Genomic DNA, 13,202 nt, shown 5'->3' with positions numbered 1-13,202 from the left:
CAATTTAGATAAATTGCTGTCCTCAGTGGTCCAGTGGCAGGGCTACAGTTTAGTGAATGTTTACTTAAAAAGCTTGCAGTGAGAGTTAGTCAAAGTGATTGTGGTGCCCTAAGCAAGCTTCACCGCTGGTGCCCCCTGTCTGAGACAAGGTTAAATTGGCAGACAAAGTCGTCGCCCCCTCAGAAAATTGTACCCTAGGTGGCCCCCTATATGTCGTATAATTGGTTGACCGGCACTGCTTTTAGTGTAACTGATGCGGCCAATCCTCTTCCTCTAACCTTCAGATGTTTATTTAATCCTAAACGTCTCTCACAGCATTAGATGTACTAGCAGTTCTAAAGTCCCATAAATGCAGTACATTACAATTAAAGCGTCCAATTAGCATTTGTCAAAAGATTTACAAATGTGGCCCTCGTGTATTCCATCCAGGTGTTAGAAGTCAATTAACGATTACAAAGACAATAGTATTATTATTAATAATAATATTATAATATCTTATCAGGTATGGATCCAAATTAAGCGTTTAAGTGTCCTTTTTCGTTCCCAAATAGTTTTTTTTTACGTTTGACTGACACCTGGTGACAAGTCACTGAAACTGCACTTTAGTCTCCGTTGTATGTAATAAACTAATAAATTAGGTGGAGACTTCAACCACCGTCCCAAAGGTGTAAAGCATTGTTTTATATACTCCTGGTCCCCCCACAGTACGAAAACAGTCTGAGATGAATTGGAGTTGCCAAATTGTCCGTAGGTGCGAATGTGAGTGTGGATGGTTTGTGTGCTTGTTCCATATGATGGGTTGGTGCCCCGACCTGAGTAATTCCCTCTCTTGCTCCTGTACATTCCGAGATATACTCCGGACCCCCGCGGCCCCGCAGAGGACAAGCGGGTATGGAAAATGGATGGATGGATGTAACAGTTATGCAGCACAGACCCATAGTTAGGTCTTGAATCATAGTTAGCGACAACCTCAAAGCTAAATTACAATCAAGTATAGTAGCTACTAATAAGAAATATCAATTACTTAAATCGTAACTAATATCACTTACTTATAATTGCCTTATTTATTCATGACGTACACTAAGGCTATTATTTTTTGACCTTCCAAATATGGACGAGCGGTCCCACCATGCCAAATTTTTAATGACGATTTACAAACTCCCTTACGCCATTTCCGGTGTATGAGGTCAATTTTTCTCTCTGCTCCGCCATTTCATTTCTTTAAGTTCCAGTTAGAAGTTCTGAGATTTTATTCAAATGAACTTTGACATACATTTCGACACTGAGGGCAAAATAGCTCTTTCGAGCACGACCCGATAGTACAAATTCCTTTTCTCTTTGGGGACTTGATAATTTTATTTGGGGAAAAAAATCGCGCGATAGAGAAAGGTTGCGGATGTCGTGCATTTTCTGAACGTGTGCGAAGCCAAAGTTTTTTTTTGTATGAGTTGAATTCTGATTGCGGACAGGGAGAGGCTAAGGTTAGGCCTGAAGCCTCGGATTCGGAGTGGTAGATATGGCTGGGAATTTTGACGCCGAGGACCGCATGAGCTGGTACTGGGGAAGATTAAGCCGACAAGAGGCGGTTTCTCTCCTGCAAGGGCAGAGGCATGGGATGTTTCTGGTCAGGGACTCGATCACCAGCCCCGGCGACTACGTGCTGTCCGTGTCGGAGAACTCGAAAGTCTCTCATTACATAATCAACAGCATCAGCAGCAGCAGCAACCGGCAGTCCGGCTCAGGTAAGGCGGGCTGCGAGGTAGCGGGCACCGGGGCGCCAGACACGCCGTTTCTGCTCGCCCTGTAATTTGGGGAGCCGCGGTCATTCATTTTAAAAGTGCGTGTGGATGCATCACCGACAGATAATACTTTTATTACTATAGCAACCGAAGTAGTTCTTTGCTGTCCGCGCGTAATGTTAAAGCGCTAAGAAGTCAGATGTATCACCAGAGATCTGAAATGGCACATCTGACGCATGATGTTAAAGCAATACGTGCTAATGCGCTGCCCCAGGCGCCTTTAACATAACGCGATGATCATCCCTGAGAGTTATAAAGCCCCCAAAGGCAGCGGTGTCCTTCACTACTCGCCCCGCGAACACAAAGCCGGTGTGATTCTCTGCAGCGTCGCTTCGGGAAGCTTCCAGATGTGATGGAGACGAAGTCTGGGTATAGATTTAACTGAATTAAATAAGGTCCTTTTTGAGGCTTGCGGAGGTGCAGCCTCTGCTGCATGTACCGGCACAGTCGCGGTAATAATGTTCACAAAGCCTGTGAGGGACCCCCCCCCATACATTTATCAGTATTTCCCGTAGTCAGAACACTCTTTGAGCAGCGTTGAAGCATATTTATTGCTGTGGGAAAGGAAAAGTAGGTTAGAGATGGGTGGGTCCCCTTTGACTGCCGGCCGTACCAGGCTCTCCGCGCGTTACTTAGACTGCGAACAAGGCCGGAACGAACATCACGTTTGCAGCTTTCGAAACTGTTGTGTTATATTGCTGCGTTTTATTTAACGATATTTGATTTATGGACCGGGGTTGGTTCTCATAATATGGAGTTGGCAATGCAGTTTGGCCTTTGGGGCAAATGCAGTGCCTGGACTGATCGGTGCCGTTTCCTCGTGTGTCTTGAAACAGCTGTATGGGCCTTAGTGGAATCTAGTACAACACATCCCACACTACACTGCAGTTTCTTGATACTAAATAGTCCATGTAATCGCGTGGACTCCCCCCTTCAGCCCTTGTAGAGGGATATCCCCTGCAGCACAGAGTGTCTTTGTTACTGTGCTGGGGTTGATTGTCTTTCCTGAAAGCTTTTTGGTTGTGTGGTGCTCGTTCAGCTCTAATGTCCCAGTCAGTGAGTGTCATGGAATTTCAGTGCAGGAGTTTGGACAGGAGGATGCATGCTTCGCGTTTCCCCAATACCCCTGTTACTGATATGCAGGTCACACACATGGATTGCTGGGTTTCGGGGGTGTCTCTGGGTGTGAAGCGGTGCACTTCTGGAAAGTGCATGCTGTGTTGTCCTGCACAAACTACGTGGGAGGGGTGGGCTCACACCCTCTGTGAATGAATGGGCTAGTTGTCACAATGGGAGGATGACTCCATGGAATGGTGTGTGTGGAATGTGCCCCCCCCCCACCCCCCCAGTTCACTTCAGTGTCTGTCCCAGTGTTGCCGTGAGATGTCTGTGCTTTAAATAAAGGTCCTCTCTTGTGATGCCTAGAATGAACTGTCATGTGGTTTATTTATAGACATTTTTATTAGTTTTATGTTTTTTTATTTATTTTTTGAGTCATATCACTGTCACCACATGAGAACAATAGTGTAAATGCTTGTATAATACTTCGTTACCTTGGTTTTTCATGCACTTTGAAGTTTTACATGCTTTATCTTAGTGGCTAAATGCACAATGTATTCAATTTATTTATATAGCGCTTTTAACAACAGTCATTGTCACAAAGCACTTTACATTTACAATGTAATAACTGGGACCAATTAATGTATATTTTTTTGGTTGAAATCTTAATGTTGAAGCTTATTTTTGAGAGTGTGGAATATCACTTGTACATTTTTGTGTAAAAGTCCTGGAAAATCTCATTCCTTTTATAAATATTTGGCCTGAGTTTGGATATTTCACTTCTGGAACTTAACTACAGTAAAGGAATGAAATTACTTAATTTGTAGGAATGAGTCCTTTTTTATATAAAGAGTTAACTATTACTGCCGGTAGCCAGGCTTAAATGATTGGTCAGAGGTATGGTTTTAGTGATAAGCTGCCATTGTTGTGCCTTATCTTTGCTTAATGATTTAATGAGAACTACGGCATCTAATTACATCATTTGAGCTTTAAGCACCTGTGCAGTAAAATAATTATCTTGGGAACTTGGCTTGCTTGACTTTTTGTTCCATTAATCCAGGTTGTATTAATGGCATGAATGTGTATCTCTAACACTTTCTCCATTTCCTGTGGAATTTTTGTGGATCAGGGCTGGCATGTCCGCGGTTCCGCATCGGAGACCAGGAATTCGACGCTCTTCCTGCTCTTTTGGAGTTTTACAAGATTCACTACCTGGATACCACCACCCTCATCGAGCCAATCAGCAAGGCCAAGCATGCTGGTTTTGTGAGCGCTGGTGGTGCCCCCCCGAGGCCAGAGGCGGTGGAGTACGTGCGTGCCCTTTTCGACTTCCCCGGCAACGACGATGAGGACCTGCCGTTCCGCAAGGGCGATGTGCTGCGGGTGCTGGAGAAGCCGGAGGAGCAGTGGTGGAACGCGCAGAACTCAGAGGGCCGGGCTGGCATGATTCCCGTGCCCTATGTGGAGAGGTATCGGCCAGCCTCCCCGACCTCGGGCGCCTCTTTGCCGGGCCTGGGTGGCATCCCAGATGGCTCTGTGGGCGGCCTGCCAGCCCCACCCTTGGGTGAGCCTGGCCCCTACGCCCAGCCCAGCGTGAACACGCCTCTGCCCAACCTGCAGAACGGGCCCGTCTACGCCAGGGCCATCCAGAAGAGGGTGCCCAATGCCTATGACAAGACCGCCCTGGCCCTGGAGGTACCCTTGCCCTGTAGCTTAAAGAATAAGATAATCTGTTTATTCTTCTAGAACAAGTAACACTGGAACTTTTCTCTAGCCAGTGTCTCCAAAAAGATGGGTACTTGAGAATAAATTCCTAGATTTGTAGATGTCACACTCTCCTGCCCTCTATTTTCACAGGGAGGTGTTTTAATCTGCCCACAGTCTGAACATTTAGCTAGTTACTAACTAGTAACCTTTGGGAAGTATTAAATGTTGGATCAGTGACCTACTTAGCTACGCAAAGGGCGCTACCTGAATGATATTAATAAACATCTCTTTAATTTGAATGACTGACTCTCAGCCACTAAGTAGTGAAAATCCCAGTGAGAGTTTAGCAATAAATTAGCTTATTTAAAAATGAAATCAAGGGTCTTTGATCTTGTCTGAGGCTTCCCTGAGCTCTTGCATGTGTTTAAGTGGTGATTTAGTGGTTTTGTGCATGTTATGTGAACTGTGGCCTGCTCGCAGTATGTGTCCCTTCCAAACTCCTTAGAGAGCTCCAGTTTCCTGTGTCAAGTTAGGGGGGGGTGTGAGGCACTACCGGGGGGAAGAGGAGGGGCAGGGGGGCCGTCCTGAATGGAGGGCTGCTGTGGAGAGGAAATGCTTTGTTTGGTGGAGCATTTCCTCTGTGTGAGACCAGCCCTCATTTCCCAGACCCCTCTGCTTCTAAGAGTCCACACCGCCTCTGCTTTGTCATGGTTCACCGTTCCTTTACGCTGGAGGTGGGGAATGCTGCTTCATTGAGAACTGCAAGTCGTGCCGGTTTTTGCTCTATTTTTAGCGCTTTATTTATTATCCACCTTAAGGTGGGGGTGAGGAAGGTCACCTGGTGCTCCACGTGTGAACCCAGCTGCTTGTATATGGGCCGCCTGAAGGCAGCTAGTTCCACGGAAACAGAATTACAATGGAATTTGGCTACAGTTTGAAAAGAACTGACTTGCTTTGCCTGAAATATCATCAGTTCTTCTTGCTGTTGTACCCAACCTATCAAATTACACTGCATAATGGGTTGCGCCCTTCTCCAAATGCAGAATTACATCTCTGGCAGAATTTCCCAGGCACTGTGTTCCTCCATGGAAGGGATAGAGGTTTTCTTGCTCTGGATGAGCTTGAACTTCTTTGCCCAAAGTGAGCTGTGAAGTTTTGGTTATGGTTTTCATCCAGAATGGTATTCCTGAAGATCTCATCTCTGTTGCATGTCGTGATCTCTCCTGATGAACGTTCAAGTGATGGTTAAACAGTGGCATTAGAACAAGATATCTTCATTTCTTCAGAGGATATTAGACAGGGAAGATTTGCCGACATTTGTGGGGATTTCACATGGGCAGATGGGGACAAACGCGTGGGAATGGCTTGGTTTGGCCTGGAGCCTGTCAACTGGGTATGTTTTTGACTGCTTGGCGCTTGTGCCTGTTATGCTGTAGCATGTGCCTGCTGCGATCTTCAGTTTTAGTATCATATGTGGCTTGAGAACAGTGAGCATGAACTGTGTGTCTTGTGAGCCTGGAATGGACAGGCTGGTTTGGCGGTGAGTGTCCCGATGCATCCTAATGGAATGCCCCAACATCTTCCAAACATCCTTCTCCTCCTCACAGGTTGGTGACATGGTGAAGGTGACCAAGATCAACGTGAACGGCCAGTGGGAGGGCGAGTGCAAGGGCAAACGTGGCCACTTCCCCTTCACACACGTGCGCCTGCTTGATCAGCACAATCCCGATGAAGAGCTCAGCTGAGAACAGTCCCCGGACCTCATGAAGGCTCCCAGAATTCCCTGGCCTCCCCTGTCCCCCTCGCCCCCTCCAAAGACAGCTAGCGCACACAAACACACGTGCTTGCGCACACACCCCTCTGCAACAGCCCGACTATACTTGTCTTGGTTAACACTATCCCTCAGCACATATTTCAACAACTTCCTGGTCAGCCGCCTCCCAGTTGTCTATCCTCTGAACAGTTAATGTCCATCGTTCCCGTTTATCAGAACCAGCTGATTTGTCAAGCCCATCGGCAATCTTATTGAGCATACCTCTCCTGCAAATACACTAATCTATGTATGTAGATATATGCACTGGCAACTGGATTGAGGATGCTAATGCTGGAAATGTGGACAGTCTCTGCACTGCTGACTTGTAGACCAGATATGTTGTCAACCCCGGGGAGGAGAGAGAGAACAATGTTGCACCGTTAATATACACAGACAAGATCCTCCTTGAGACCAGCACTGTTCAAATGAGATTCATCCAAACTAGACACCACTACCACCCAAGAGGGTGAATAGCCAATGGCTTTTGAGCTACACAGCGCACTACAAGTGTCAAACCAAGTGTGAACAAAATTTTTTTTTTTTTTGTAATGAAATGGAAAATGTTATATAAATATATGTACGTGCCATTACATGTGGGAGGAGAAATGTGTCTGAATTATGTGCTCTGTGTAATGCATCTGTGAGAACGTGGCCAGCTTCATAGCCTGAAGAACATTTTTTATTTGTTTTTTCCCCCCAGAAGGAACTTTGGGTATTTTGTGGGAGATTCCGCAAGGTGTAGGATCGACCCACTGCTGCCCCACCCTGTCTGCACACCTGTGTCCGTTTGTCTGACTCGTAGGTTGGGGGAGTCCTAGTAAAGGAAGAAAGCTGCTTTCTGAATCGTTGTACATACGGGGGAGCATATGTAGAACTAGGCTTAAGATCTCATCCTTGTGCATTGGTTGGCGGAATAGTCTGCCTGTCATGTAATTAATCCTTATCTAGCTTCCATTCAGAATGTTTGTTTTTTTTCCCGGCTTTTTAAAATGATGTAGGAAAGTCAAGAAACAGAAGTCAGTTAAGTGGTGAGAATTTCTCCTGTTTTTTTTATTATTATTTTTAATGAGGGTCTCTTGGTAATGTTGGCCGAAATTGCCCTCTTCTCTCTGGCCTTGTTGGAGACCAGTATCACTTGTGATCTTATTCATTGTCGTGAATTCTCCCTGCGTAGAGTGGGAGACTTAAAAAAAAAAATTTTTTTAATCCTGACGTCTACAGTATCCTTTTCCTGCTGAGTCTGGAGGAAATCCACTGTGACTAGTTCTCCTGGCTAGTTTCATTCTGAATTTAACTGAGCTCTGCTGAACACTACATACAAATGCCGAGTTCCTGAGCAGGAGTGGGAGACCCAAAGTCCGCTGGCTGTCATTCTACCTCATGTCCTTAAGTATTTAATAGAAGTCATTGTTTAGACCGCGAGTTGCATTGTCTGGTTTTCCAGGTTTGAACTTGTTTTCGAATAGATAGGAGACACTAAGACAGATGAGATTGGTCTTCCAAGATGCCTTGCCACTAAGCAACTGCAATTAACTGAAATCTATAAAATTGTCTTGGTTTGTGTTCAAATGATAAATGATTCCTTTTCGGCATTTCGTAATGCTACCAGTTACGGCACATTCGAGATTTGGATTTAATTTTGCTGAATATATCCCTTATACCTGTTCCACGATATTCCCCGCATATTCCTGTGTATGATGGTATTGTGTGTTTAGGTAATCTGATGTAGTTGGCAGCTTCTGAAAAGCCAGGGTTTGCATCCTCAGCCAGTGTTGAGTCTGGGGAGAGGCCAGCTTTTAACATTCACCATACCTGCCTTTCTCTACTTGGAGACAGGTGACCAGGTGACTGTGACGAGTTCTTTTTTTTTATTCTTGGAAGTGCAGCCAAAGGCAGGGAATCAAATCAGGTCTGCTATCCTCCCTTGCCCGGGCCTTAAACTCTGGTCTTCATGGGTCCTGAACATTGAAGTAATGATTAATACATGTAAATGTTTCTGTTTTTGTAGGTTGTCATTCTTCTCATGATTGGCGCAGGGTATTCAGTTGACAATTAAGCTAAAAAATGTTTTAAATTTTGCCTTGTCTATAATAAATCACATGCATTTTTTTTCGGCCATTCTCCCACCCCTAGGCTCTCTACAAGTGCTGATACATGCAGAAATGCATTTTAGACCTGGATCTCAAAACATCTATTTTCTCGGTCAGCTTAAGCTGGCCTCCATAGGAATGGAATAGCTAAATGAGATCCTGCTGGGTCTTATGATTTTATCTCGTTTGGCCTGTCTCTAGGGTCCACCCCCCCCCCCCTTTTTTTTTTTTAAATACAGCGGTTTCACTGGGATTTGCACTTAACTCATACAGATATGAATCTGTGAGATATTATGGGTATTTGACAGGACAGAAATTTTAAGTATTCATACAAAAGAATGGCTGGTGATAGTTGTGGTGGCTTGATGTGCATTGCTGGGCTTTATCACGCTTGTATCTCCCCTGTCAGTGTTGTTTAGCCTGTGTAGAAAACCCCTAATTTCAGCAAGGTTCTAAGAGGCAAGCCGCCTTAGGGCCAGTCTGAGGTCATACTTTTCTCTTATCGCCACCTGGTGGTAAGTAGCTACATCTTCGTCTCGGTTGCATTCCGTTTCCCCTCTGCCTGCGTAATCTATTTGACATTGTTTGCCATTAATACTATAAATATTTTTAAGTATCCTATTTTTGTAATACCCTTTTTTTAAGGCAGGGGAGGGAGGATGGGAGAATCCGATTTAATTCAAGACGTGCCATTGTATTATAACACTATATTCTTTCAAGGCTATTAATTTACCTTTTTTTCAGTAGCATGTAATTTGTCCACAGTATACTTAGTAAATAAAGGCTAATAGTAAATATGAATCCGTTGTGTTCTTCATATATAGTGAGAAAGTCATGTTCAATACACTGACTTATGCTCAGCTGGAAGATAAAAACTACAGCTTGGGGAAGAAATTGCTCCTGTCCTGCAAGGACATCTCAAAAGGGAGAAACTTATTACTTAGTCCAAGTTCCCTCCCCCCCCCCCCCCTTAGCTGATGAACATGGTGCCTTTCAGCTGTTGAGTGCTTGACCAGCACACAGAACAGCTACCATGTGAATTGCTGATCTTTTGTGGAACAGCGTGTGGCTCAGCGGGTCGGGCAGGTATGCTTTGATGTAGAAGCATAGAAGCACCTACTAAATAATTAAAATGTACAACAGACCTTTTATAACACGCGGTGATCATTACGACATACACTCCTTACTGGAGATGTGGATCGTGTGATATGCAGCCAACCCACTGCAGTTTGTGATTTACGTTAACGGAGAATATGTGGCTGTTTAAAAACATGGGAAAATAGAATGAACTTGCGATAAAGAAATGTGATGCATTGTATTGAGTTCTGTCAGTTTGCTCCTCTACATTCTCTGTATGAATGAAACATCCTGACCAAAGATGGGCCGCCTCATGTAATGAAGGCATTTTAATGGCCATACAGCCTATCTAGTCTTCGGCATGTAACTGAAGGACACAGAACTATAGGTGTGCTATAGACAAGACTAGGAAGTTTGGGATATTCCAAATGAGGGGGCCAGATGGATGTCTTCACCTTTGAGCAAGGTGACAATAATAGATAGAGAGAAGCCCAAAACCAAATGCAAAATTTTAATAGATATTCTGTAATAATGTCTATTAAAATGAACTTTCATGAATGTAGTTTATCAAGTAATATAAATTTCACATCTAAAAAGTAATCAAGGACAAGTTTGTATTTGAATACTTGTAGATATATACACACAAATGCAGTATCCTGTGAATGTGTGTGTATATACATACACATATACATGTATACATACATACTCTCAGCCCATTATTCAAACATCATCTTATTCCGTATATTGATGAATTTCATTCATAAACTGATTAAGAATTTTTTAAACTCATAAAATGTCAAAGCACCTTTAACAAAAACATCAAAGCTGCTACACCTTTGGTCCCAATAATCACACACACAAATATGAACAGGCTTCTACAAGGCTAGACATTATAGAGCATAGTTTGCTCTGCTCATGTAAAATACATTATTAAAACAACATTACATCAGACCACTTTTACATTTATTTTACTATAAATACAGAGCTGTCTTTTTTGGTATAAATAGTATAAATACCACATACTCATTTGTAGATAAATAGCAATTGTGGAGAAACTGTAAAGTACTTTAAAAACATTAAAAGCTAGAACCGGTTTATTTAAGCAATAGTAACACTCGTCCCTTAAGAACTATTATATCCAAACAGAACAGCTGCCCACAAGTTCCTGGAATAAATTAGAACAAATTCCTACCGTAGTACCTCTGCATGGATTCAGAACCTTGTGAGTTTCCTATCTGATGGGTCGTACCATTTCTCCTTGTAGGGGAGGCATTTGCCACCCTGGAATGTACCACAACAGCTTCAGAACAGCCTCAAGTTGAGTCCCTCTGTGTGTGGTTCATTTTTGGAGAACAAACTGATTAATGAATTCTGTTTGCTCCGATTCCACTTTGCATAGTGCCTCGTGCTCAACTTGGTACCTACAACACAGAAGACACAGTGATAAGGCCAAATTATGTTGAAATTATTTTTACCCTTGTCTTCGTGATAGAGTGGAAGTTTACCCCAAAACAAGCATCACATATAACACCAATACAAGCTAAGATATGGCGCTGAAGAGAACCTAGGTCTTCAAGTTCAGTTCAAGTTCAAGACTTTTATTGTCATTGTTCAGTTGCCTGGACAACGAAATTAACTGACACATGCTCACATCCTGGTAACTGCTGATTTGAAGATAGTACCCATATATCCTACATTTGATCAACAAGATTAATCATATTCAAACAACACACCAATATGTGACTGACAGCATGTGTTGAAATATAGAAAAGTGATAATTAACCCATGGGTTGCGACTATTTTTGGCCCCATTCAAAGAGCTCTGGAAACAAAATCTGAGAGGTCCACATGTAACCAAGAACCAGGCTTCCTCAGTTCCTCACCTCTCCAGTTGCGTCTTCTTTTCTGCTATTAGAGCCTGAACCTGCTGTTGCTGTGCCTCCCTCTGCTTGGCCACTGACTTCAGCACGTTCCTGGCTCCTATTGCCTTCAGAGACATGCTATATATTTATATTCACACCTCTGCCAGAAATATAGTTGAACAATTGAGGAATGACAACAGAAGAACCACCAAACTACACAGGATCTTTATTTACTTCACCTTCACTTTTTCTCTCTCCGCTTCCCTCGCCAGTTCATCCACGGTCTTAATTAGTCCGTTCACCACCATCTGAAACTGGCTGATTTCTGATGGATGAAGTTAAAGGGTAGGAATTCACTCTCAGGGCAAGATATGCTCAGATCTGACCTGCCGGACGGTTCGTTAAAAGTGAGGTCGTATTAACGTCTCCTTGAACCTACATTTGTGTCACCCGAGTACAACATGGCTCAAATCCTGGGCCTTATAAACCCTGAACACTTTTTTCCCTGATGGTCCTCAGCTGCACTTACTCTCCATAAACTCCTTGCATTCCGTCTTCAGCTCGCCAGTGCTTTGAGCCACATCGGGGTCCAGAACTCGCATCCGACTGAGCTCGTCAAACTGGAGTCCGGCTTCAGTTAAGGACTCTTTGGACATGGTGCAGGTCTACGTCGAGGTCTAAGTCCAGACTCAAGCCTAGAACAAAAGTTTTCCTGGCTTACATGCCTCTTTACAGTTTCATGTGCATTAACCTTACAAAGTTCTGCATTTCCGTCACACGTACAACACCGGCAACCTATTCAAAACCCAAGAAGGACGTCACATAACATTTAGCTACGCGTCACTTATGTTATATACAACATGGACAGGCTGGCGTTTGCAATTTAACCAGCTAAAATCGTATATGCGGCTCACAACTGATCAACGACAAACTCCCTAATTAGCCGCTACCTAACTACTTTAAAGCACTAACGTTCTATGTACCTGGCTAACCAGCTGCCAAAACACATTCCTGGCATGATACTGGCCGCTAAATACATATCTTCCACTGGATTGTGTGAGTCAACACTTTTATTCAGCAAACAGCAATAGAAAGTATCCGGCATAGCTAACTCGCTAACCTAGATGTCCAGCGAATGGTACCAACTGCTAATTCCGTCTTCGTCGTGTGCAAATTTGATCAAGAAGTTGCTCGTTTTACTCAGTTACCGGTAACCATTACTGTGGGTAAATTATGTTAAAACGATTTGTAGTTTGTAAAGGGAATAAGCGAGCAAATATCTCACCGGACTCCAGCTCCTCATCTAGAGACCGCGAGGCGCCTCGTGACGTCACCACATTAGGTCCCGCCCACCGGCCGGCGGCACGCGCACCGAGGGGCATCGAACAGCATCGTTGAATGACGTGCAGTTTACTGGAACCTTCCCCTTGGTTTTTGCCAAGAATTTCGTGATTTTTAAAATGTGTTTTAGTGTGTCTACACACAATATATATATATATATATATATATATATATACACACACACACACACACAGGAGCGTTACTAGATATACATGAAAAGGGCGGCTAGGGGGTCCACTAATTTTAATACCTCCCTCACAAAACAGCCCTAAGGATGCAGCAATGCCCGTGCGCAATTTGTACTGATATATGTACGCACACATTCTATATATATATATATATATATATATATATATAATATACATAGTAATACTGCATTCCAAAATCTTTAATACTATACAAAAATAATATTCATTTACACTTGCTTGTCCTATGCAGAGTCATGGGGTTCCAG

General features: G+C 43.6%; 2 protein-coding genes across 3 annotated transcripts; one reads left to right on the top strand and one right to left on the bottom strand.

Moving 5' to 3' along the window:
• Positions 1-1,187: 1,187 nt before the first annotated feature.
• LOC125713415 (adapter molecule crk-like) lies at positions 1,188-9,269 on the top strand. The gene is made up of 3 exons (XM_048984534.1): positions 1,188-1,742; positions 3,988-4,553; positions 6,173-9,269. Exons 1-3 carry the CDS (start codon positions 1,517-1,519, stop codon positions 6,308-6,310), a joined length of 930 nt encoding a protein of 309 aa, XP_048840491.1. The 5' UTR covers positions 1,188-1,516; the 3' UTR covers positions 6,311-9,269.
• A 773-nt stretch (positions 9,270-10,042) lies between these two features.
• On the bottom strand, positions 10,043-12,768 carry LOC125713425 (intraflagellar transport protein 20 homolog). Of its 2 annotated transcripts, none has more exons than XM_048984555.1 (5): positions 12,693-12,768; positions 11,937-12,102; positions 11,647-11,732; positions 11,429-11,532; positions 10,043-10,966 (listed from the first exon to the last, which is right to left on the bottom strand). In XM_048984555.1, the coding sequence occupies exons 2-5, from the start codon at positions 12,061-12,063 to the stop codon at positions 10,885-10,887; spliced, it is 399 nt and encodes a 132-aa protein (XP_048840512.1). In that variant the 5' UTR covers positions 12,064-12,102; positions 12,693-12,768; the 3' UTR covers positions 10,043-10,884. The 2 variants fall into 2 exon arrangements, with proteins under 2 accessions (XP_048840512.1, XP_048840511.1); XM_048984554.1 differs by lacking the exon at positions 12,693-12,768 and adding an exon at positions 12,528-12,679.
• Positions 12,769-13,202: the final 434 nt, after the last annotated feature.

Source organism: Brienomyrus brachyistius, chromosome 18 (genome assembly GCF_023856365.1).
Source record: "Brienomyrus brachyistius isolate T26 chromosome 18, BBRACH_0.4, whole genome shotgun sequence".
NCBI classification, from domain to species: Eukaryota; Metazoa; Chordata; class Actinopteri; order Osteoglossiformes; family Mormyridae; genus Brienomyrus; species Brienomyrus brachyistius.
This window is presented reverse-complemented; position numbering and strand designations above follow the sequence as displayed.

Coding starts and splice junctions, on each gene's coding strand:
- LOC125713415 (XM_048984534.1), top strand. CDS start 1,517: ATGGCTGGGAATTTTGACGCCGAGGACCGCATGAGCTGGTACTGGGGA. Junction 1,743..3,987: donor CAACCGGCAGTCCGGCTCAG/GTAAGGCGGGCT, acceptor TTTGTGGATCAG/GGCTGGCATGTCCGCGGTTC. Junction 4,554..6,172: donor AGACCGCCCTGGCCCTGGAG/GTACCCTTGCCC, acceptor TCCTCCTCACAG/GTTGGTGACATGGTGAAGGT.
- LOC125713425 (XM_048984555.1), bottom strand. CDS start 12,063: ATGTCCAAAGAGTCCTTAACTGAAGCCGGACTCCAGTTTGACGAGCTC. Junction 11,733..11,936: donor ATGCAAGGAGTTTATGGAGA/GTAAGTGCAGCT, acceptor TTCATCCATCAG/AAATCAGCCAGTTTCAGATG. Junction 10,967..11,428: donor AAGAAGACGCAACTGGAGAG/GTGAGGAACTGA, acceptor TCTGTGTTGTAG/GTACCAAGTTGAGCACGAGG.